The 25,797-nt window shown below is 36.5% G+C and overlaps 1 protein-coding gene across 16 annotated transcripts; it reads left to right on the plus strand.

Annotated features, from left to right (window-relative positions):
- The first annotated feature begins 850 nt into the window (after window positions 1-850).
- bin1b (bridging integrator 1b) lies at window positions 851-25,677 on the plus strand. 16 transcript variants are annotated; one of them, XM_077199666.1, is made up of 17 exons: window positions 932-1,317; window positions 9,126-9,206; window positions 9,343-9,397; window positions 11,164-11,258; window positions 11,993-12,028; window positions 12,246-12,341; window positions 13,018-13,125; window positions 13,305-13,397; window positions 15,200-15,285; window positions 17,228-17,303; window positions 17,393-17,448; window positions 17,580-17,612; window positions 17,927-17,993; window positions 18,993-19,121; window positions 22,637-22,702; window positions 23,048-23,149; window positions 23,234-25,677. In XM_077199666.1, the coding sequence occupies exons 1-17, from the start codon at window positions 1,237-1,239 to the stop codon at window positions 23,333-23,335; spliced, it is 1,362 nt and encodes a 453-aa protein (XP_077055781.1). In that variant the 5' UTR covers window positions 932-1,236; the 3' UTR covers window positions 23,336-25,677. The 16 variants fall into 16 exon arrangements, with proteins under 16 accessions (XP_077055787.1, XP_077055792.1, XP_077055796.1 ...); XM_077199667.1 differs by having other exon boundaries at window positions 17,930-17,993; XM_077199672.1 differs by lacking the exon at window positions 11,993-12,028 and having other exon boundaries at window positions 851-1,317; window positions 17,930-17,993.
- Window positions 25,678-25,797: the final 120 nt, after the last annotated feature.

A 25,797-nucleotide genomic window follows, 5' to 3' on the forward strand; every position in this document is an offset into this window, starting at 1 on the left:
AACCCTATATAGCCAACCCTACATACAGTTAGGGTGATATGTACATGACTTCAAATGTGATATTGTCCGCACACCTCTTGCGTTTCGTTCGGTCACACACCACAAGTTGTCACTGTGGCCTCAAAGCTTCAGCACTGCCACTCTGAGCTCGATTGCTGATGTCTGAGGTAAAACACGCCCCCTCATTAGCATACGGACAAAGAAATGTATAAATAAATAAATGTGAAAATAAATAAATGTATAAATAAATAAATGTGAAAATAAATAAATGTAGACATAAAAACATATGTACATAAATGAATGTGGAAATAAATAAAAGTGGAAATAAATAAATGAATAAATGTATAAATAAAAAAATAAATAAATGTGTGAAAAAATACAATTATACATAAATAAGGAAATAAAAGTATAAATACTTATTTATTTGTATTTTTTTTACATTTCTTTGTATATTTATTTATGTATTTATTTATGTATTTATTTATTTTTAATTAAGTCAGCTTTGGCATTCCATACTTGTGACAATTACTATTGAAATAACTGGATACTAGATAATACCTGGATAATAACTGGTTGCTCATACATGAACAACTGCACATGTGACCATGGCTTTACTGTTGTATAACAAAGTTTTTCAATCTTTTAGATCCCACAGACCCCCAGAAATGATCATTATGGTGCGAGGGCCCCCATCCTAAAAAAATGAATGTGAAAAAATCATATTTATACAGTGAACATTTTATATTAAAAATATGCGTAAGTATTATTTGGAAAAAACAATCCAAGAAGACTTTGTGCAACATTTCAGCAGGAAAAAAGATGCTATTATATCACAGTTGTGTTTACCTGTGCCTTTAAGAGAGCGTCTATAATAAGAAGGGGAAACATAATCCAGCTCTCGCTCTCTCTCTTTCTCTCTCGTTTTGCAGTCGCTGTGACTCGAGGCAAATAACGGAACCAGTTAGACCGTACATTTCTTTACAGTTTTAAGTTTACATTTTTTGATACCGTAGTTCGGAAAAGGTTTAGTCTAATAATAATAACTCCGTGTCCACCTTTAAAACTTTAAACACTGTCTCTTTAAGAGGGTTTACCTACCGACCTCCTGTTGATCCGACAGTATTTTCCTATACATTACTGTTCTTCTGTGTCTCCTGCCATCTGCGCTTTACTTTATTCTTAACGGTTTATTTATTTATTTATTTATTCACTTTGAAAACTTGAAGAAGCTCAAACATGGCAGAGGTAGGGAAAGGAGTCAACGCCGGGAAACTGGCCAGTAATGTACAGAAGAGGTTAACCCGAGCACAAGAGAAGGTATGCATGCTTACATTGAATCTTTGTAAATAAATCTATATTTTACCATGCTGTTTGTACATTCAAATGCGACTTCTGAATAGGCGTTTAACGATAGCTAACAGTTAAATGATATGAAACCGTGTTTATAGTAGGAAGAGACTCTGAAAACAACAGCTGAAACTCATTGAAACGCTTCATACAATACCCGCCACTGTGTTTGTCATGCTCACTTGCGTTGGAAATTATGGTTTTATCTCTCATTTTCAGAGCACCTTCTGTTAAAGTTATGTTTGAAACTCAGAATTCTGATGGGATAATTTGAGATCAGGTGCATCAAACAGCAGCTGGTAAAGTCTTTTGACATTTTGAATTTTCTTGCCATTGAATCAATCAATATCACACACACACACACACACACACACACACACACACACACACACACACATAGCAATTAATAATAATAATAAATAAATAACATAGCCAATTGAACTTTTTAAATTTTCACCATTACTGCACAAGAAATAGATAAAGTTCAATGAATCTTCATTGATCATTTGTCTCTATAGTTGGGTATGCATCGTGCGGGGTAAGTTGCCACAGTGGTAAGCTGCTGTTTATTGACCATGATTTAAGAAGAACATCTTTTAAAAAATATATAATCTTAAAATCCTTTAAAAAGCTTTCTCATCGTACAGTGTTTGTATTTAAAATGTGTTATAGGCTATTTCCACATTATGTAAACAGTTAAATTATTAGCCTATGAAACATGGGAAACATTTATACACGTTATAATCTACCCTCATTATATACTTGGCACTTGTCTGAATGTGTGTCAGTGTAGTAATTTATGGGGTTCATTTGTTTAAGTTTGGATTAATCCAAAACCACTGCTAGAGAAAACAAGCATTTGTGTAGTTGGACCTTATAATTACTGAGCACTTACGACAACTTCCTCATGCCCCAACTAGTCTGGCTATCTCCTGTTACATTTTGCACCACAGAAAAGCCCAGAATGTCCTCTTTTAGATACACCCAGGACTTAAAACTGTCACATATCGGTTCAGAGATATTAACAGCATATGTCTACGACAAAATGAATCTCCAGCTCTCAGGAACATATGAAGCAGGTTGGAAATGGTGACGTTGTAGCAGAGTTTATGTCCCAGGGTATCAGGGGCGTATCAACACAAACCGACCCCCAGTTGAGTGCAGGAGGTCCTACACAGGAAGTGTCATTTCCACACTAAACACTCCAAATGACCACTGGCCTCCCAGAACGCACAGCTGGACACCAGAGCCTTGCGCTGTGCAAAAGTCACGCTTTTGATTTGAGTGACTCTAGGATGTAAGACTAGAGTTATAGGAACTACATGATAAATTTAGCCAGTCCCTATGGTGTACTTTCGGGGTCCGAGACATGCACACTGGTTAAACTAATTACTAATCTGGATTGGCACTAGGATCAGTAGATTCACTTGGCAGGGGCAATTTAAAAAAAATCGGAAACCGGTTTATTTTAGCCTTTAAATATCTTTGTTTTCATCATTAATGGTTGACAAACAAGAGGCTTGGACTACTTGGATATAGTAGATTTCTTAGGAAGACAGTTTTGTCATTTCCTGTCCCTATAAACCAACAGACTCATTACTTTGTAATTAGATGTGTAAAAAGTTAAGAGGTTATTTAGGATCATTGTCTGCATTTGTGTTTGTGTTCCTCTTCCTGTAGGGTAATTTCTCTTTGCTCCCACATACTGAAATCTAAGGCCCAGTTGTTCAAATCCCAACAGAAGGGTGGAGTTTAGGAACAAAAATTTAGTACAACTTTAAAACTGGTCATTTGTATTATGTAATATACACACTTTTTATTTTGCTCTTGATTAGTTAATTTAGAAGTAGACATTAGGCTACCTATTAAGCTTTTCGGTAGCCTACAGTAAAGTAAAAAAAAGATATTTACGGCATAAAATAATCCCCAAACAGCTGTAAATATCAACAAAAATATATTTATATTTTATTTATATTAAAATATTTATATTTGGTATTATTTTTAAATATATTTTATAATATAATTATATTTAATTTAAAGTGATTTTTTTGTGTCTTTGTTTTGTTTAATCACTGTTTGTAAACTACTAGAGCACCATCACAAGAGATGAACCAGTCAAAAGTTCTTTGCGAGCAAATTCAAAGTTTCTCGGGTGAACGCTACTTGAAACTTTTCTGAGAGATCATAAAAGCATTGAAATATTTTTTTCCCCCCCATCTCATATTTTTTCCCATCACCATGTCCCATAAGGGGCTCCGTTGAGTACTAGTAAATCCAGATTTGGTGTTCTGAAAAAGTGTGTATCTGATCGAAAATACATTAAAAACATTCATATTGTGAAATATTATTACAAGTTCAAATAACTGTTTTCTATTTCAATACATTTTAAAATGTAATATATTCCTGTGATATAAAGCTGAATTTTCAGAATAATTTCTCCAGTCACATGATGCTTCAGAAGTCATTCTGATATGCTGATTTAAGGCTAAGGAAACATTTTTATTATCATAAATGTTGGAAAAAGGTGTGTTGTCGCCTAATATTTTTTGGGTTTTTTCAAAAATATTTTTGTACTAGAAATTTCAAAAGAAATCCATTTATTTAAAATAGAAATATTTTGTAAAATTTACAAATGTCTCTTTTGAGAAATTTTCTTGCCTAAGAAAAAAAAAGAAAAAAAATTGTATATATATATTATTTTTTATTTATTTATTTTTTATCTTGCTGACCCCAAACTTTTAAATGGTAGTGTAAATCTTAGCTCCAAGACAAAAAAGCACCGTAAAAGAAGTCAATACAGCTCGTGTTTTACGTGATCCCTTTAGTATGTTTTTGGATTGATTGCTTTTGTGTGTAGACTTTGCAATGGGTTTAGATATTATTTATGAGCACTAGTACCTGTAGTTGTTTAGCCAGCCTGAAGTCCTCAGCTGTCTTGGCTACCTCTTTAGAGTGTGAAAAGCTGAAATCTCTCTAAAAGTATATGTGTGTTTTTGTGTGTGTAGTCACTCCTTCTAAGTGATCCGCTGTCCATCAGTGTGATTAAGGTCTCAGTCTCCTCTTCCCCTCTGAAACTCAGCCAGGTAGAGGAGAGTTAACCATGATCCTCTAGTGGCAAATGGCCCACATCTCAGCAGTCTCCCCTGTCTTTTCTCACTCTTCGCTTCTTCCTCATCCACCTGTCTGTCATTAGATGATGTCTGTCACTATTTTGGAACACCAAAGCAAGTTGTTCTTGAGTCACCCATTCTTGCAGAAACATTCCAAAATTGTCCATTTAGTATGGAGACTCCCCATCTCAAATTGTCATAATGACCATGGAGGTCAAGAGATGGGTGCAAAGTTACAACAACCTCCTTTTCTCAGATTAGAATCCCAAAGGAAGTGTCCTCAGCCTTCCCCTGACCTCTGCTCTGATTGGACAGGCGACATGCCAATCAAAAGCTCCACTGATGTTCAAACATGAGCCACACCCCTCTTCCGCACTCCACCCACACACCTGTCCGTCCTCATTGAGCAGTGTGTGGATTGGGCTATGAATAGCAGACAGGCTGTAGCTGTGAGCTAATCCCCAGAAACCCCTTGTGCGACAAACCGTGGTGTGTGTGTGAATGCCAACGGCTGTGGTCAGGAGTATTTTGGGGGCTGTAACTGAACACCAGCACACATTGACCAGAAGTAAAGACCAGTGTCCTTTATATAAAACACGGATGAAGTGACATTTGGCTTATACTTGGGGGAATGCAATCATAAATTCTCTCTCTCTCTCTCACACACACACACACACACACACACACACACACACACACACACACACACACACACACACACACACACACACACACACACACACACACACACACACACACACACACACACACACACACACACACACACACACACACACACAGGTTACTGGTAAATCTCTCTCATTCTAAGCTCCTTTAACCTGTTAGTTAAAGCTCCACAGACAGACTAATTAAGCCTATCCACTTGCCACTCCTATGAGACAGCAGAAGTGTGTTTACCTTGGACAGTTTTGTCCCAAAATGTAGTTCAATCTGACAAAAGCTTTGGGGACATACTTTTTTGGTCCTCAATAATATCTAAATAAAGTGTTTCTATTAGGTGTAGGGTTATGGTTAGTCCATAGTAATTTTACCATAGGAAAATTGTAAAACAAGAGCAGGTAAAAACAATAGAGTCTATGGTGTTATAAAGGAAAGACAGAATGAATATGCGCCTGAGGTCAGATCAAGTGTGTGTATAATATGGGTCGCTGACTTCATCAATTAGTATAAACTTGTCTCTCACTTGCTCGAATGTTTCTCTCACACACACTGCGGAATCTCTCAGCTGCCAGGCAAATGGTCAGCGCTAGTCTGATCAGAATGGTATAAATTAAACATACTGATTCAGAAAGGAAAAGTTCTCAAATGAAAACTCTGTCATCATTTACTCATGTCATACAAAGCTCATATGGCTTTCCTTTGTCTGTGAAATACAAACGGAGACAATGTGAAAAAATGTTACTTCTGCTCTTATACAATGAAAGCAGACAGTGAACTAATAATTTGTTTGACATAATTTATCTTTGGCTGCATTATAATTATTTCCTAATTCAGACTATGATCAAAGAATGTGGATCTGGATGTTTTTGAGGAATTTGACTATTGAAAATATAACATTTTAACTTCAAGTCAGCAATATGATCTGATCTTCCCATCATTACTGCATCCGGATGAAGTATTGAAAGATAACTTGTATAAAGAGAGCTTATTTTATATATAATAAGCTGTGTAACATCCATTACAACATCAACAAAAATATAAAGCAGTATTAAGCAGTAAATATTAACTGTTTTCAACACTGATAAGAAATGATATAAGTATAATTATATGAAAATGCTTCTTGAGCACCAAATCAGCATATTAGAATGATACCTGGAAGATCATGTCACACTAGCTATGTTTCCATCCAAAGTTGCGAATTTAAAGGTAGGGTAGGCAATTTCTAAGAGGCTAGCGATAGCAAGCTAGCTTTGAAAGCACAAGATCCCACCCTCCCTACAGAGCTTCTCCAAAGCCACGCCTCCTTCAAAACACATGAACGCGCAATACTAGAGCAGAGTCTGAAAAGCGTCACGAGACCAGAGACGGTGTTCGGTCAAGATCGGTCCACTGGTTAGTCTAGTTATGCCGTGATTGACTTTTCTGATGCGCATCAAGGAATTTATTCTGTAAATGTGTAGTTTATTTATTTTTCTTATCGGATAAAAAATGTAGCCAACTCAGTTGAGCGCAAGCGCATCTTGACATTTCCTTCCAGCGTTTTTTTTCCGATACAGCAAAATGCGCATAAAAATAGGTGGATGGAAACATAGCTACTGAAGACTGTAGAAAATTCAGCTTTGCTATCACATTTAAATTATATTTCACAATATTACTGTTTTAATACATTATTGATCAAGTAAATGCAACCTTGGTGAACACCAGAGACTTTCAAAAACATTAAAAAAATCTTAAAGACTCTAAACGTTTGAACGGTAGTGTGTTCACTTTAGGCTTAAAAACAAATAGAGACAGACCAAATAACGAAACTGACTGCTAACCGTGCCTGCTTGGCTTATCAATAGTTATCACTCTATTTTCAGATAATTTAAAGTAAATTGTGAGTCAGTACAAATAATTATATATTTTTTTTTTTAGAAATTCTATATTTTTTTATCTTATCTGTCATCAGCCACCTGCTCTCATCGGCCATTGAAAAATCCATATCGTTCAACCACTATATATCCACTATATATCACTATATAACACTATATATCCAGTGTTCCTGGAAGACCTCTGAGTCAGAGAGAATGCCTTCATCCCAGATCTCCTCTTCTGCACAGGGAGCATAGGTCATCATGACAAAGATCCAGGCCGCTGTATTTTAGGATGTCGGGGGCTCGAGGGAGGGGTCCTGCTGCAATGCATTCAGGATCAGCTTTCAAACACTCCCTGCACAGTAATACACATTCATACATTCTTCAAGAAGAGCACAGCTGACACGGCCTTTATTAATATAGATTAGAGGTTACTGTGATTTCCCCTCGAGCTTTATTGAATTCCTTTGCTCTTCTAGAGCAAGATTTAGTATTTTCCTATTTTAGTTGTAGCTGAAGTGCACAACACCTGTTGTGTTTAGCCAAGTTCTTATCTATAAAATATGTTGCTCTAGGAACTTTTTAGTTATAGAGAAGTGAACATTCTTCTTAAGCGGGAATTATTTAAATGAGGAATATTATGACGTGTACGTTCCCGGAAGAAAACTCAAGGCGTTCGCAGACCTTCTTTATGATCAAACAGCAACATTACACACTAAATATATAGGAGCTCTTTACCATTATTAGAGAAAATGTGAGACTATTCACGGATGCATCATTCTGTAAATTTCATCCTGAATCCTGAATCCCTTTGGCATTATGAAGTAGACTTCACAGGATGTGTCATTCTGTTGCCCATGTCAGGCTGACGGAGACCAATCTTTATGGGTCACAATTGGCATGTGCTTTTAATATGCTGCTTGGAGATGGTAGCAGAAGGAAAAGGAAATGACCTCTGAATAAATAGAACCAGATACAAGCACTACCTCATACATGCTTGACAGGAAGTAGGGCAATCTGAACTAAAGGAAATGTGCATAATTACATTTGCTTGGAAATAGTTACGTCTTAAATAATGGAAACATTGTATGGAATAAAAGGAGATTTTGCTTTGAGCTTCTGGTGGTTGTGTGTGGATGGCAGGAAAGTTTAGTACATGACACTCATGGGCACACATTGTTGCACGCCTCCTTGGTTAAGTTTCAGTTTTTAAGAACAGTTACTGTATGTCAGCATTCTTGACGGGGAAGAGGAAAATGGAACCGATTCTGAAAACAGCATTTGTGTAGAATGTGTGGTGGCAGGGATCTGAGACCCTATTTTTATTTTTTAAGATGCACATGTGCACCTACACTCCAAAGACTGCTTGTAAAATTAATCATGCATTAAAAAAATGGTGAAAAATAAACAAGTTCATTAGCCTGACAGAAATTTGGAACATATATCTTTCATTTCTTTGTGCTTGGTCATGTACAGTCGAATCTCGAAAAAATTTGCAAAAGTTTGTGTATTTCAGTAATTCAAATTAAAAGGTGAAACTAATATATTTAGTATATATAACTATATACATATGCATGATTATACTTTTCAGAGGGCCGACATTTCTGTATTTAAAATCCTTTTTTTGATTTGATTTCATGTAATATTCTAATTTTCTGAGATTTTGAATTTGGGGTTTTCATAAGCTGTAAGCCATAATCATCGAAATTATAACTTTTGCAAGATATTCTAATTTTTCGAGTTTCACCTGTAATGTTGCCTGTTAGGAATTTTTTTTAGTGCTTTCACTTAGAAAGAAACTTCTTGTCATGTTTGCAGTTGTTTTATGGATGTTTTAGGTTAGGATATTTTCACATTTTCCAAAATATCTTCTTTTGTGTTCCACATAAGAAAGAAAATCATACTTGTTTGGAACCATATGAGGGTGAATATATACTGAAGGAAATTTCACATTGACGGTAGGTTGTTTATGGTTTTAGGTTATTAGGATATTATATTTTTATACTCTTGTCTTGGGCCCCACAAACGCATGGGCTGGCCTGCACACATGTAATACAGAAGTTATGTACCGATTTGTGTTAGTATGTTAGCACGTGAGTGATGTCGGCTGTTTTGTGTTGTTCTCTGATAGGTGATGCAAAAGCTGGGTAAGGCGGATGAAACGAAAGACACGGCCTTTGAGGAGGGAGTGGTCAACTTTAACAAGCAGCTGGTAAGAGCCTTAACCCTTCACCCTCTTTGGCCCTCTTGCCTAATATACTGCTTCCATTGACATTTGACCTCTGACCCTTTTCGTAGTTCTTAAATATCTAGTGATGATTTCATCTCTCTCTGATCTCTATCCACAGGCCGATGGCACCAAATTGCAGAAAGACTTGAAAGCGTATTTGGTGGCTGTCAAAAGTAAGACTCTCATTGTGTGTCTTTGTATATATTTAATGAAAGTGAACAATAATAGTTTTAAAGGGATAGTTCACCAAAATAAATGATAATTTATACATCCTCATGTTGAACCAAACAGGTTTGACTTTCTTCCTTCTGTGGAACATTAAGGAAGATATTTTGAAGAATGTTGGTAACCAAAAAAGTTTTGGTGACAAATTGACTTGCATTGTATGAGCAAAAACATTTTGTGGCCGATCAAAATATCTTCTTTTATGTTCCACAGAAGAAAGAAAGACATACAGTTTTGGAACAACATAAGGGTTAGTAAATGATGACAGATTTATTATTTATTTAGGTGAACTATGCCTAATAGTTGCTATCACAAAAATATGGGTTTTTCGGTCGTTTGATTACACTTATGAAACATATGACATAATTTAGAGGAAGCTCAATGCTAATTTTAAAGAAAAACTCAACACAATCAAGTGCAAAAACATAAAGAAACAGGTTGTCATATGGCAAAATTTGAACTAAATGTGCAATCGCTCTATCATGCTTTATTGTATTTACATGCGGCCTTCGTTCAGATAAAATACATGAGATTCTCTCAAAGCAAACCAAATCATTGTGGCTAAACAAACTCAGCCCTGCATGTATAGCTGGACCTGCCTCCATATGTACAGAGATAAGGGCGTCACAAATTCTTTCTGGGTTATAAACATGTGGAACATATTTTCAGGTCTGGCCATATTTGTTTCTTCTCAAAGGGATAGTTCATCATTTACACAACCTCATGTTGTTTTAACCTGTATGATTTTTGTTCTTCCTTGTAACAATTTCCCTCATTATTTATTCACCTTAATGTGGTTCCAAATATGTATATGATTTTTTTTTCTTTTGTGGAATGCAAAAGAAGATTTTTTTTGAAAATGTCTGAGCTTTTTATTTTTAGAAATGTAATAGACCCCGACCATCTTCAAAATATTTTTTGTGTCAAAAGAACAGAGTAATGCACACATGTTTGGAACAACGTGAGGGTGAATAAATGATGATAGAATTAAACATTTTATTTGAAATGTGTATTTGGGCAACGCTGATCGTAATAACTGGAGAAATAAGGACAAGAGGTTGCTTTGGATACTACTGGCAGCGAGTAAAAAAGCTATAACCAGGAAATGGTTAAAACCGGACCTTCCGACCATTGAAGAGTGGGTCAACATAATCCATGAAATCTACAGTATGGAAAAGCTTTCATTCACTCTCAGGAATCAAAGAGACATGTTTTACAAAATCTGGTCAAAGTGTATGTCAAGCCCATAAGATCAGACTTTCTATGAGTGTTACAGTTTTAAGTGAAATAAAACGTTTCTGTATGGATGCTCTTCCCATTGTTGTTAATATTAAAAAAGGTTAAAAAAAACAAATTTAAATAAAAAATTTTTTTAGGTGAACTGTACTGTCCCTTTAAATCTCAATTTTAAATATGGCTCCTTATAGTATGTTGCCTTCATACTTTTGCTTTAAGCACTGGTGAGTGGTAGTACGTTAAATCAATGTGAAGTAAGCAGACAGCCTTCTTCTTGGTACAGCAGACTATAACGGTGCTGTCCTAATGCACATCACTGTCCCGTCAACTTCCTGCCATGTGACCACAAAAGCTCTCACTTCTCTGAAAGACAAAGGGGAAGAGACTGCATGTGTGTTGGGTTGAGTGATTTGAGCATTCATCCTCTGTGAACGTGCCAATGTCTGTCTCTTAGCTGACCCACTGCTTGTTTCCGCAGCCATGCACGAGTGTTCAAAGCGTCTGCATGACTGTCTGGCAGAAATGTACGACCCCGAGTGGTTTGGCAAAGAGGAGGTGGACTCCATCGCAGAGGTGTGTAAGCATGTCACTGGCAGAACCTAACACTCTTTCTGGATTGTGTGACATTAGTGTTTTCGATGTGAAAAATCCCATAGGAGAGACAAAGCCACGAAGGACATCTCTTTAATATGTCAGTTGTTTCTCTTTTAGGCTCCTGGTTCGCACATGTGCCCTCTGAAATCAAATGTCTTTTGTAGAGTTTCAGAAGAATGTCACAAACCAGATACTGTACCAACCTAGAGAAAAATGTTATTGGAAATGAGATTATAGATTAAATTTAATGAACGACCTTGTATGTGTCTCAACAATGTCTCATACTTTCAGCAAATTTTTGGTCAGAAATGAATAGCCTACTTTTATTCAGAAATTAACACTTTTTAATATATACAGTATAATGTTAAAAAAGATTTGGTGAGCATAAGAGATTTCTTAAAAAAATCTTACCAAAGCCAAACTTTTGAACAGTAGTGTATATTTCAGTTAAGACCAAATTCCTTGATCTATTCCCTCCGCATACTCTTAACAATTATCTCATTTTTGTGTATTTTTATTTATCAATATATCATATTAATTAAATGAAACATAACTGAAACATAGTTTATACAGTCATTTTGGAGCCACATGCAATTGAAGAATGTGTCCGCACTGGTGTTTCAAACTCTGTCGACTCATTATTCTGCAATTTCTTTCTGTTTTCTTCATTTTTTATTCATTCCTTCCACTCACCCATCTCTCCATGAGTAAAGGAGATGATAGAGAAAGAAATGGATAATAATTTAGAGGTAAACATGACGGATGATAACTTTAGAGTCCAGACTGTAGGTCTAGTTTAGAGCTGGTGCTGGTGACGCTAAAATAGTGCTCCTGCAGTGCACATTATATTAGAATAGATCTGTTAATACACATTTAGACTTGATTCATCTGTGGTTTGTCATTGTGTGAGAGAGAAAGCGTGAGTATGTGCCTTGGTGTGTGTGTCTGATCACATTTATTTTACAGGACACTGACCTCCTGTGGCAAGATTTCCACCAAAATCTTACTGACAATGCTCTCATTTCCATGGATGCATACTTGGCTCAATTTCCAGACATAAAGGTTTGTTATTGCTTTAAAGGGATCGTCCACACAAAAATCTGTGATCAATTCTGTCATCATTTACTCACACCCTCAAGTTGTTCCAAACCTGAATGAATTTCATTCTTCTGCTGAATACAAAGATATTTTTGAAGAATATGGGTAACCAAAAAGTTGATTTACTTCCATAGAAAAAAAAATACCATGGAAGTCAATGGGGCCCATCAACTTTTTGGTTATCCGTACTCTTCCAAATATCTTCTTTTGTGTTCAGCAGAAGAAAGAAATTCATACAGGTTTGGAACAACTTGATGGTGAGTAAATGATGACAGAATTTTCATTTTTGGGTGAACTGTCCCTTTAATAAGTGGCTCATCACTTTCACCATTGCTACTTAGCTTTAGGGATTTGAACCCCTAACCATGTATTAAAATTTGGTGTGAAATTTTTTGTGCTACAGGAATTATTGAGGCTTGTTAAGAATCACTATTGCTTTTCTAAGTGATCTGACCAAAATATAATCAAGACTTGCAGGTGCACCACATAGAAACCACCCAGAACACCCTAGCAAACACTTAGCAACCTTATAGCAACGGCCTAGCAACCAGTCACCACATCCTTAGCATGCTCCTCTCATTTATAGTAGTTAGCACTGTGTTAAATGGTCTCTGTTGTGACTCTCTGGCTCCCTCTGCAGACTCGCATTGCTAAGCGTGACAGGAAGCTGGTAGACTTTGACAGTGCCAGACATCATTTCGCTTCTATACAGAAAGGCAAGAAAAAGGATGAGGCCAAAATTGCCAAGGTATCAGATGCTCGTTCCAGCTTGTTAATGTATGCTAATACTGTACTGTCTGGCTTTTTGTTCACAAACCTTGTTTACTAACCAACTTAATGCTGTAACTAACTTATGTTGCAGTCAGTTTATATGCTTGAGTATTTGCACAAGCTTGTGTCTCCCTCTCTCTTTGCTTGTATGTCTAGCCTCTGACTCTGGTGGAGAAGGCTGCTCCCGTCTGGGCTCAGGGAATAATCACAGCACACCAAATCGCTCAAACTAACCTCTCAAGAAACCAGGTGACTCATCTGTCACTCAGGAGCCTGTAAACCCTCCCTTAACCTGCCTAACTCCACCCACCTGCTCACAGTCCACACCCAATCACAGCATGGCATCTTTATGTAGCATCTGTGTATTTACTGCATATTTGTAGGTATGACTTAAAAATAGTATTTTTTTTCAAAGAATGCTGTTCAAAACATTGTGGTCGGTATGATATTTTTATGTTTTCGAAAGAAGTCTCTTTAATGTCAAAAGTATAGTAAAAACAGTACTTTTGTGAACTCTTATTAAAGTGCCCCTATTTTGCTATTTTAAAGCTAAAACCGTACTTTTGTGAACTATTATTAAAATGCCCCTATTTTGCTATTTTAAAGCTTACTAATTTTGTTTTGGAAGTCTCCTACAATAGGTTTACATGCATCCAGAGTCCAAAAACGGTTCATTCGAAGATTCAGTCTCTCTAAACCCCTCCTTTCCGAGAGCCTAATTGCTCTGATTGGTCCGACGGCCCAGTCCGTTGTGATTGGTCTACCACTTACAGCGTGTGTCGGAATCCAAACACCCATGGTGTCATTTCTTCCATATAAATTTCAAGTGCATGCTTGCTAACTGGATTCGCAGCCCGGAAAACAGCGTATTCTCAACATGTCAAAACACGAACCAAACTCTTCCAGACCTCAACGATAACTACAGTGTTTGAGGGTAAAAGTAGATGTTGTTTGCGGGCAGCCGTTGAAGAGTATAGGCAGGCATTATGCAAATTTGTTGCATTAAGTAGTGTTGTAAACTCTTTCGCTTCTAAGTCTTCTACACTGAAGAAGGAAAAAGTTTGCAACAGTAAACCTTTTTCTTCTTAAGTGTAGGAGACTTAGAAGTGAAAGATTTACAACAGTAGGTAATAGGTATGTAACAGGAAGTGAGACTCGTTTCAGGCAGTTCAGAATCTATTCTTTTGGGAGACAATAACTCCACTCTTTATGCAGTTTGATCTTTGAAACTTTGCAGACATTTTACATTTACAAACAGATGTAAAACATTTACATTTACATTACATTTACATTTTCAGATGTAATTTCTGTCAAAGCTGAATTTTCAGCATCATTACTCCAGTCTTCAGTGTCACATGATCCTTCAGAAATCATTCTAATATGCTGATTTGCTGCTCAAGAAACATTTATTATTGTTATCAATGTTGAAAACAGTTGTGCTGCTTAATATTTTTGTAGAAATTGATTTTTTCCTTTGATGAATAGAAAGCTCAAAAGAACATCATTTATTTGAAAAAAGTTAAAACAAAAAAATTAACTTTTGATCGGTAGTGTAGTTCACTCTAAAAATTGAAAATTCTGTCCTAATTCCTTCACTTTATCTTTTCCTCCATGAAATACAAAAAGACGTATTTAGCAGACTGTCCAAGCTGCTCTTTCCATATAAATAGATGGCGCCAGTAAAATCAAATGAAAATGAATCAAAATATTAAAGTTGCTCTGCAAAACATTTTTGGTGCAGTTTTTTCCTTTTTGGAGCTTGATAGACCCTGGTAACTATATGTTTTCATTGTATAAAGAAATGCTACAAAGCATTATTCCAAGTTTTTCTTTTTGTGTTAAACAAAAGAAATGAATACAGTTTGTAATTATATGATGGTGAGTAAATGATTTATGTTTGTTTTAAATGCTTTCTGCAGATTTCAGTTAAAGGGATCAGATCACAGGATATTTTTGTCCACAGTCCATTCATGCAGTGATGAATGCATAATTCTTTGTTTACACATTTTCATAAATGATAGTGTTTTAGCCTAATAAATGTGTGTGTTCAGGCTGAGGAAGAGTTGGGGAGAGCTCAGAAGGTATTTGAGGAGATTAATTATGATCTCCAGGAGGAACTTCCCACCCTGTGGAACAGGTAATAACCACCTATTCATCCTGCCATCTCTCAGTTTATCTCTCTTATTCCTTCTCCTTAAATGAACAGTTCAGCTAAAAATGAACAACCACCATGTCGTTCCAATGAGGTTTTTTCTGTGAAACACAAAACGTTTTTTTTAGGATCTTCACATGGAGTCTCTTGTGCTCACCAAGGCTGCATTTAAAACATACAGTAAAAACAGTAATATCATGAAATATTATTACCAATTAATGTAACTGTTTTCTATTTGAATATATTTTTAAATGTTATTTATTCCTGTGATGACAAAGCTGGATTTTCAGCATCATTACTCCAGTCTTTAGTGTCACATGACAGTATCTCTATGCTCAGTTATGAAAAAACATTTTCTATTATTATCAATGTTGAGAACAGTTGTTCTGCTTCATATTTTGTGGAAACAGTGATACCCATTATTGTTTCAGTATTCTTTGATAAAAAAAAGAAAGTTCAAAAGAACAGCATTTATTTGAAGTAGAAATCTTTTGTAACATTGTAAATGTCTTTTACTTTGTTACTGTTACTTTCGATCAATTTAAAGGCACACTATGCAGGAATTCTGTTTTTGTCAAACAGCGACCCCTAGAGTCATAAACTATGACCCCTAGAGATATTGACCAGGTAATGTTTCACGATTTTATACAGATATTAGGCTACTGCATAGTCTACTGAACTACTGATGATGGTAAAAGGATAATAATAACTATATGTCAAGTGTTTAATCTACTTTATAATAATAAAGTAGCCTACCGCGTTTGCTGGCTTATAACGTTTTTACATGATTGCTGTTAAATCACAAGTAAATAGCCTATAGTCTAGGACTTCTGTATAATTTCATTTGTGTTTTTTGATTGTAATGTAAACATTACAAAATGCCAGATGACATCAATAAAGTTTAATGTACGTCGCATTATTTCATAACATTCGCCGTTGTGATGTCATCAGACATGATTATTGCAATTTATCATAACAGTTTGCAAATTGTGCTCGTTTACACTTTTTACAACCTTCTAGGCTTAAATTTATTTGTGTCCTGATAACTTTGTGAGATATTGACAACTGTTCTCATGATAATCTCATGATAAATTATTGGACTGGTCTAATTATCAACAATGGATGAATGAAGAGCATCGTAAAAAGTGACATACTACAAGCAAGCGCAACAACATACAATATAGAACGCAAACAAGTTTACAAATAAGATATTTACTTACTAGTCCATCAACAAGATCGCCAGGTCAGCATTGCTGTTGCATCCAGTGCTGCTTTTTAGCTCGCGCCAACGAGTAAATGCCCGACCGAGTGGGACTCTTGTCCGGTTCCTCACGCGGTCAGATTCTCTTTTCCTTTTCAAACTTTCTTCGGACCGCTTTTTCTTTGCTCGTTCCATCATCTGAAATGCGCGCAAGTGTCTGCGTGCTTCATATGTTGTTGTTGTGTGTGACGTAGTTGCCGTAAAGCAAGTCGTGATTCTCGCGAGATTTGTCGGGGGCGCTCCTCTCAAACTTACATAGCCGGTTTTTCCAGCGACGACCCCCCCAAGCTTTACTACCAGGATGATTCGGCCTACTATGAGTTTATTTACCACCGAAATTACTTTGAAGCTGTTATATTAAGGTGGAATTGTTACATAGTGTGCCTTTAAAAGCACACAAGTCCTATTTTTAATGAAACTTTTATGTTTTTATTTGTCTTTTTTGAGCTTGAGAGGTCATAATGAACTGTCATTATATGGAGAAAAAAACCCTGCAATTATCCTTCTTTTGTGTTCCATAGAAAAAAAAATGTAGCATGATTGGAATAACATGATGGCAAGTAATTAACAGAATATAATTATTTGGGGAAGTTTTTTCTTATAAATGAACTGATGTTGACTCCTCTGTCTCTTTGTCTCTCTCTCTATCTATCTCTCTCTCTGCAGTCGTGTTGGCGTCTATGTTAACACATTCCAGAATGTAGCCGGCCTGGAGGAAAAATTTCACAGGGAGATGGGCAAAGTGAGCCAATAATAAGAGACTTATTAACAAGAGAGAAATTAGATTATTGTTGTTAGTTACCAGGGTATGTCGCGCTCTCTCGCACACAGCTGAACCAGAATCTAAGTGATGTTATGACCAAACTGGATGAGCAGCGTCTAGCCAAGTGAGTGCTTATATCTTGCGATATTTCCTGTCTGTGTAGACACTTCTGGTTTCCTTTAGTTTAGCACACAGATGTGTGAGTCCTTGTTTTCCCTGTAAATTAAACCAACCCTTCCCCCACTCAACCCACAGAAAAGGTGTCAAGACAGCAAGCATTGGGAAGAGGTAATAGCTCTCATGTTTTGTGTGTGTTTGTATATGCAACATTTATTGCATTAAAGGCATACTAACACTTGGCTGCTCTGGAAACTTACTGCAAATGTTTTGAGTGTGCATGGGACCATGTGTAGATGCTGACACGAAAAATAACTGCATGACTGGAATGTCTTTGAAATGCAGTAATTGTGCATGGTAGTGATTTAAACCAATCTGTCTGCTGTATTAACACTGATCTGTGCTGCCCTCTAGTGATATATATCACTCATTACACGATCGTCAGGCCAAATGTAGTATTTATTTACCAATGTGTGTTTCTCAAGCAGCGAAGAGGCAGCCAACCACAGTCCCCCAGATTCTGGGTCAGACGCCCCTAAATCACCACAAAAGGTACTGTGTATGTGAGAATGCTGATGTTTTTATTTTCTGTCTATGTCACATTGCCTATGCTATAGAGTGTGTCTCACAGTATGTATAAAACTAAAGATGCAAAAAATAAATCCAGACCCTTTATTATGTCAGCAAGAGAAAGCCAACACACTGAAATGCTATTTAAACTTATTCTTCTTCTTCTGAGACAAACATTTCTAACTCCTCCTAGGGCTTTCAAGCTAGAACCACCAAATGCGGGTCAGAAACGTGCTAATTTATGCTTGCAACATGCTAAAACATGCTAATTCATGTTAACAACATGTTAAAACTTGCTAGCAATGTGCTAATTCATGTTAGAAACATGCTAGCAACGTGCTTAATCATGAAAGCAACAAGTTAAAACCACTGTCTATGGTTAAAACCAAGTGTGCTACACATCCTGAACAGTAAAAAAAAAAAAAAAAAAAAAAAACATCCTGAGAAGAGAAGCCAAAATATTTCGACCGCCTCGTGGTGGATGGCTGCAGTATAGGTCATAAACCCCGCCCTCTCCATATAATATCATGGAAGTGAGCCAAAAAATAAATAATCCAATTACACTTTTTTTTTCAAAGATGGTTTCTGTCATTTTATGTAGTTAGACCTATGTTCAAGTGTTCGTTTTTCCAATTAGTTTGGTTTTAGTTATTTGATGGTATAAAAACGGGGTGTATATCATGATTGACGGCTAAATCATGCTAGCAACATGTTAAATATGCTAACAATGTGTTAAATCATGCTAAAACATGTTAGCAATAAACCATTTATAGCAATAAAAGGTTTAGTTAACTATAGGCACTACCTTACAATAGTAGTCTGTGATATGTCTTCATGTAGATGACTGGGTAAACATGACTAAAAGCAAACTAAAAGCATGTTACACAGAACAAGTCTAATCATGAACAGTGCTGATTTGTTGTTTTAACTTAACCGCAGTGTGTTTTCCTCATTATCTGCATGTGTGTGTCGGTGTGGCAGTCCAGAGAGGGACCGCCAGTGTCACGGCCCCCGAGGCCTGCTTCGCCTCAGGAGGTGAAAGAGGACAACATCATTAACCTGTTTGAGGATGCAGTGGTGCCTGACATTAACATTTCAACCCAGCCACAGGTCAGAGGTCAAATGACTCCCTCCCCAGCTCATCTAAGCACTCACTCCAATCTCTTCCTCTTCACAGGTTTTAATTTATAATGTATCTCCATTCTTAATAAGCACAGTCATCCATTTCTACCCTAAAAGTGACTGTTTCCACCATATTATTGCTTTGAAAGCACTCAGCGCTGCTCTAGTTCATCAGGTGGGTGTCAAAGGACAGGAGAGGTCAGGATGGCGAAGGGTAAAGGTCAGGGTTTAGGGGCCAGGAAAACCATGCTGCCATCTATCGCTGCGTTTCAGGCTGTGTTCGAAATCACATTCTCTCTCTCTCGAGTATGTACTTATTTTGAATAAGTTACTTTTGACCGCTAAAAAAAGTATGTTCTATATAGACCTTATGCGCCAGAGAAACGAGGGCGCCGCCATCTTTAGATTATTGTCTTTGAACTTCCGTTTTTGCGGTCGCTCTGTATATTTCTATGGCATCGCTGTCCAGGAGTAATTAGCTGGTGAAGTTGATTTACTTATTGTAGAGTTAACGAAAGTTATCATGAGCATTGTAATGTTTATCATAAGCATTGTAAAGCATATGTCTTAACAAATAGACCTGGGAAATTTTTTAAACGAGCCGTTCATTCATAACTATGCAAGATCGCTGTGAAAATACAGACCGGAAGTCAACAGACAAAGAGCTCCGCGCTGAAAAGGGGCGTGGCTACATAAGGTCTATAGTGTGACTGTGTGTAATATTAATGTAATCCGGATGTACTACATTCGCCATGCTGTCATTATCATTTGACCTATCAGCGTAAGTTGTGGCGCATCACTGTCATTCATAAATACTCTCCTGTGGCCTCATGGGATAAAGTGGCTATCAGCAATGGAGGGAGCTGATTTATTATTCACAGTTTACTTCCTTATGAACTTGTTTTACGCACCATTCTATAGGCCTTGCATGTATGTTTGGGCTGTTGGAGAAATATAAAAAAGTACACAAACAAAAATGTTTAAAAAACAGTTTGTTTAAGGTAGCTACAAGTATTATGCGGTTTAATGTCAAAATAACTCCAATATCGTACACTACAGTTGCGTGGGGTGGGGGTAAATTAAGCACGATCTGCTGGGACGTCACAGTACTGTTGCATTGTGGTCTATGAATCTGACTGAAGTGTACATATTGAGTAGGTCTGTCCAAATAAAATTCTCTCGCCCACTTGATGAAGTTAAAAGCACCTCAAAGTGGGAAGTGCTTATGTCTAAAAGAGGAGATGCTTCTTGGATTTTGGCTTGAAAAGTCATTCGTTTCCCCACTTTTGTATGAATGCATCCAATTTTAATGTATATGAGTGTGTATTTTCTAATCTTTGACCTTTGACATAGTCTCTTTAGTCCATTTGAGTTTCAGGGAACTGAAATGCCACTTTGGTTCAGCATGTGACGTATTTACTCCATGCATGTGATGCATGTTAACTCGCTTACTGCTAGTTTCCATAACAAGACCCAGGGACAGACTCAGAGCAGAAAGAAAATTAGCAGACATTTTTCTGTGTATTCTAATAATCAAATGAAATAATCAAAAGTTTGGGGTCAGTAGATTTTAAAAAAAATTGTTGCATTAAATTTGATAAAAATTGTCAATAGAGACATGTTTAAAAATATTTTAAACATTTTTAAATGTTTAAAAATGTTTAAAATGTTTAAAAATATTCTCAACCTTCTATGAATCATGTGACACTGAAGACTGGAGTAATGATGCTGAAAATTCAGCTTTGGATCACAGGAATAAATTACATTTTAAATTATATTCAAATAGAAAAAAGTTATTTTAAATTGTAAAAATACTTCACAATATTACTACTTTCACTGTATTTTTGATCAAATAAATGCAGGCTTGTGAGCATAAAATACTTTTTTCAAAAAATAAAACATCTTACCGATCCCAAACTTCTGTAGTCGATAGATTCTGTCTGGGACAGTCATTGCGAGGATTACTGTTATGTATATTTATTTTCTTCTTACTCTTGTACATGGTTTCCCAATGTCCAATATTAGATCACTTCACCTTTGACAAATGCTTTCCTCTCATATTTGCTGCATTAGCTCGAAACACTGTTTATTATGGGCTATTATAAAGCATAAGTGGGGTTGATGAGAGCTCTCTCCTTACTGTTGACAAGGTGATGAACGTACTTTGCACTCTTATTATGGGCCTCATTTATCTCACTCTTTCATTCTGTGCTTCCTCATGGAAGGGGGCTTCATGGAATGGTATTCTTTATACTATGTATATATCTTGTTTATCTATCTTATACATTTATACCATGTGTTTGAACTTACAAGGTTCATACTGTAAATGTACAGCATTGTAAATAATGTATATCAGGGGTTATTGTTGACAAAACAAGATAGATAGATAGATAGATAGATAGATAGATAGATAGATAGATAGATAGATAGATAGATAGATAGATAGATAGATAGATGGATGGATGGATGGATGGATGGATGGATGGATGGATAAATAGATAGATGGATGGATGGATGGATGGATGGATGGATGGATGGATGGATGGATGGATGGATGGATGGATGGATGGATGGATAGATAGATAGATAGATAGATAGATACTGTAGACAGATCGACAGACAGACAGACAGATAGACAGACTTGAACAAATAATTAAAAAAATGAATGAATAAAAATGTACACAATTGCTTTGAATCAGTAAATATGTGACAAATTGTTATTGATCAAATTAGAATGATTAAAAATTAGTTATTCAAGGGAATAAACCGAAATCAACAATTAACTTGACTTCAGATCATGTTAGGATATAGTTTAGAGTGAACAGTAATTCACGTCTCTTATCTGTCTTTTCCTTCATATCTATCTTTGCCTTTTGCCCTATTGCCTGCCCTTTTCTCCCATGGCATCTATTTTACCCCAAATCCAAACAATCTGTCCCAAATCCAAAAAACAATCCTGGCTGACCCTTCCTCCCCATCCCAGCCTGGTCAGACCCCCGCTGCAGACCCCTCTCAGGTCACTCCTGCCGTAGAGCCGTATGAACCCCCCGGCTGGCATGAGCAGGACAGTGTGTCTGCGCAGTCAGGCTGGGCCAGTGAGACTGCAGAGGCTGAACTCGCGCAGCCAGACTGGGAGGACAGGGGTGTGGAGTGCTGGGGCGAGGAAGGGTCCCAGGTAGGGCAAGAGCAGGACGCAGATATAAACTGGGCCAGTGGTGCGGCTCAGGCCTGGGAGGCGGAGTCAAAGCCGCCTCAGTGGGAGGAGCTTCAAAGTGTAAGAGGAGCAAGAGTCTTGACTAATTGTGAAGTATTGGTGGAGTGTTAGGATGGCCCAGAAGTAAATAATGTTGATCTGTGGGTGTGTGGCTATTTTCCACCGTGTTCATGTTGAATGTTCGTTTTTGCCTATTATGTGTTTTTCTGTGTATATCATGTTTGTTTTATTCTCTGTTGCTCAGGTGTGGTTTCTTTTTATTTTATCATCATTTCATTTTTGTATTTAGAATGAAGCTCCAACAGTGACAAATGGCTCATCAGAGGCAGAGCTTCCTCCATCTGTTCTTTATAAGGTAAGTTGAATTTGGATCCCAGGGAATATTGGGGTCTGTAAGATGTTTTTATGTTTTTGAAAGTGTCTTTAGTAAAAACAGTAATATTGTGAAATAGTATTAAAATGTAATTTATTCCTGTAATGCAAAACTGAATTTTCAGCATTATTACTCTAGGCTTCAGAAATCAATATATTATGCTGATTTGCTCAAGAAACATTTCTTATTATGAAAGCTGAAAACAATTTTGTGGAAACCAAGATTCTTTGATTAATAGGAAGTTCAAAAGAACAGCATTTATTTGTATAACATGTAAAAGTCTTTAAATGACACTTTTAAAAAATGTATTAACATGATTCTTGGTAGGTGAAAGCAATGCATGACTACGGAGCAACAGACAGTGATGAACTTGACCTGAAGGCTGGTGATATTGTCCTTGTGCTTCCCTTTGCCAACCCAGATGAACAGGTCAGTCATGGCACACATGCTCAAACACCCTCGCATTCAATAGGACAATGACTCATTGTCTTGTCTTTTTGTTTGTGTGCACAGGATGATGGCTGGTTAGTGGGCGTAAAAGAGTCACACTGGCTTGAGAATAAAAACCTCCTAGTAAAAGGAGTCTTCCCTGAAAACTTCACCCAGAAACTGTGAGCGGAACAGCTACCTCACAATCACCTCTTCTTATCCTTCGTTTTCTCACCACTCTACTGTGATGACATTTTTTATAAAACATCCTCAAAAATAAGGGCTTCTCAAGCGAAAAAAGCTCTGTTCTATATACATGGCCACTTTTGTAGAACTGGAGTAGGAGTAAAGGTAAATCCATCTGATGATAATTGCAACAGCATGCTTTACACTAAAAAGTGATATGGACACAATTAAAAGATGCCAGATATGGATGAAGAACGGGGGCCGATTTGATTGATGTTTGTCGTTGGCCCATTTTGGGATGTTTGTTTAGTACATGAAGCATCAGTTCAAATCTTTTTTTTCAATTTTTTTTATCAACTGACATCAATCAATATATTTCAGTGAAATATTTTACTCTATTGCCCAAAGTCAACATGAAATCAGAATTGACCCCATTTCCTTTTTTAACATACTTTTTTGATCTTACTGTATCTTCAGTGCTTGTTCCACAGACTGTAAAAATAAAAGTGGGTAAAAATGGGTAGAATACTGTTTCCACAAAGCAAAAAATAGCAAGTGCATAGAGTGTTAGTTACACAAAATGTGTAAATAGAATTAATATACTATTTGTACTAAATATAAAATATCTGAGCAATGGTGGGCGGAGTCTATGAAAGTAGCATTTGTCAACCAGGTTGGCCATCTGCACTTAGTATAAGTAGACATTTCATATTCGTAGTCAGCTGATATCACAAATCCCTGTTGGTATTTAAACCAATCAGTTTTCAATGCGTTAAATCAGGTCCTGCTGTACAGTATATATCCTGTTTCATTCATAAATACATCGGGTGCGAAGTGCAAACTATTTCATGTTGACTTTAAAGTTTTGCTGATTTCATTATCTCTTGACTCTCCTGAACATGTAGAGCCCCTTCATCCTCTCAGTTATATAATATTTTAAAATGTTGATCCATAGATGGGGTATCTAGCACTACATGTGAGGGGCTCATCATCTCAATACTTTTATGATCAATAACTTCATGATATGTATGTTCTTCTTTGTTCTGTTATTGAGGTATTCAGGTATATGCCACCAAAGATTATGACGATTATGCTATGGGACAAACCACTGTGGTTATACTGTACAAACAACAGTTTGCTCGAAACACTTTTTGCTACGTATTTTAAAATTGAAGAGGTTTAAACATTTGTCATGGTTGCATGGATGTTTTATAGATCCTTTTAGATGGGTGCACATATGCTTTATTCTGGAGAAAAATTAAAAATCTCATTTTTGTAATCTTACTGACATTTAAAATAGAAAATCAGGTCAAACATAGATTTAATTTTTCAGTTGGTATTAATCTAGGAAAATGTATTCTGTAATGCACTGATTCTTGATTACATGCAGCATTAGGGTGGAATTCACTGAATGAATTGAGCTGAATTTATTCACACTGTACAGTATCACTGTGATCCAGGCTGAATCACTTATTTAAAATGGCAAAAGTGTGCTTGACTGCATCCACATCTGGATATATGCCTGGTTATAATGCTCTTCTTTGTCATTTGATGAATTAATGAATTACAGCTGTCATGCTCAATAGAAATATGTGCACAAACATCTCTTTTTAATAAAATTCATTTTTCTATAATGTTGAACTGACACTGCATTGTTAAGAAATGACAAAGACTTTTATTTTAGCATGTTTAGCTGGTTAAAATGGATTGGTTGAAATGTAAAAGTGCTTCAACCACTTACTAAATTGTACCTCTGTTTTAATAACCAATGTCAAAATTTGATGTCATATAATCTGGGAATCTAGTTTTGCCAAAACAGTGTGGAATCTACCAAAGAGGGTAAATTAGCTGCTAATTTGTGTTGTAAACTGTTACTCTTATGTATTATAAATTCTGACATTGTCCGTTTGTATTGTGTAAATCTTAGTTTATATATTATCTCTCTCTGACCTGTTTACATACCAGAGCTTTAATTTTCTCACCCAAGTTTCTCTATATTTGAATCAGTTTTGAATATTTAAATGTTTATCAGACCTTTGAAATGAACAGACATCTGCTGCAGTAGGTCTATGCAGGTCTATTCATGGTTCCTCCTAACAAAGGAGTGTAAATGTTTGGCGACTCTCTTGATATCTAAATGGTAAAGGCTCTGATATTTAAAACTAGCCTGTGGAAAAACTTAGATGTATCACATTAACTATACATTTGATCAGAAAGGGTAAATTGTGTCCTGCAGCATTATGGTCGGATGCTCTGTCTTAACATGCAGTACTCTGTAAGAACCACCCTGTCTGGCAGACTTTAAAAAGCATAATAAAATTAAAATCATGCTGAACTTCAAATCTAGGGTCCTCGATCTCGTTCATCTCGCATCATAGGCTACATCCACTTTTTGTCATGGGATCATTTTAACATATTTTCAGGGCCCTAAATCTAAGCATCCCTTGTTTCTTAATACTTGT

This window comes from Siphateles boraxobius, unplaced genomic scaffold (assembly GCF_051911475.1).
Source record: "Siphateles boraxobius isolate OS27281-9 unplaced genomic scaffold, OSU_SipBor_1 41, whole genome shotgun sequence".
Lineage (NCBI taxonomy): Eukaryota > Metazoa > Chordata > Actinopteri > Cypriniformes > Leuciscidae > Siphateles > Siphateles boraxobius.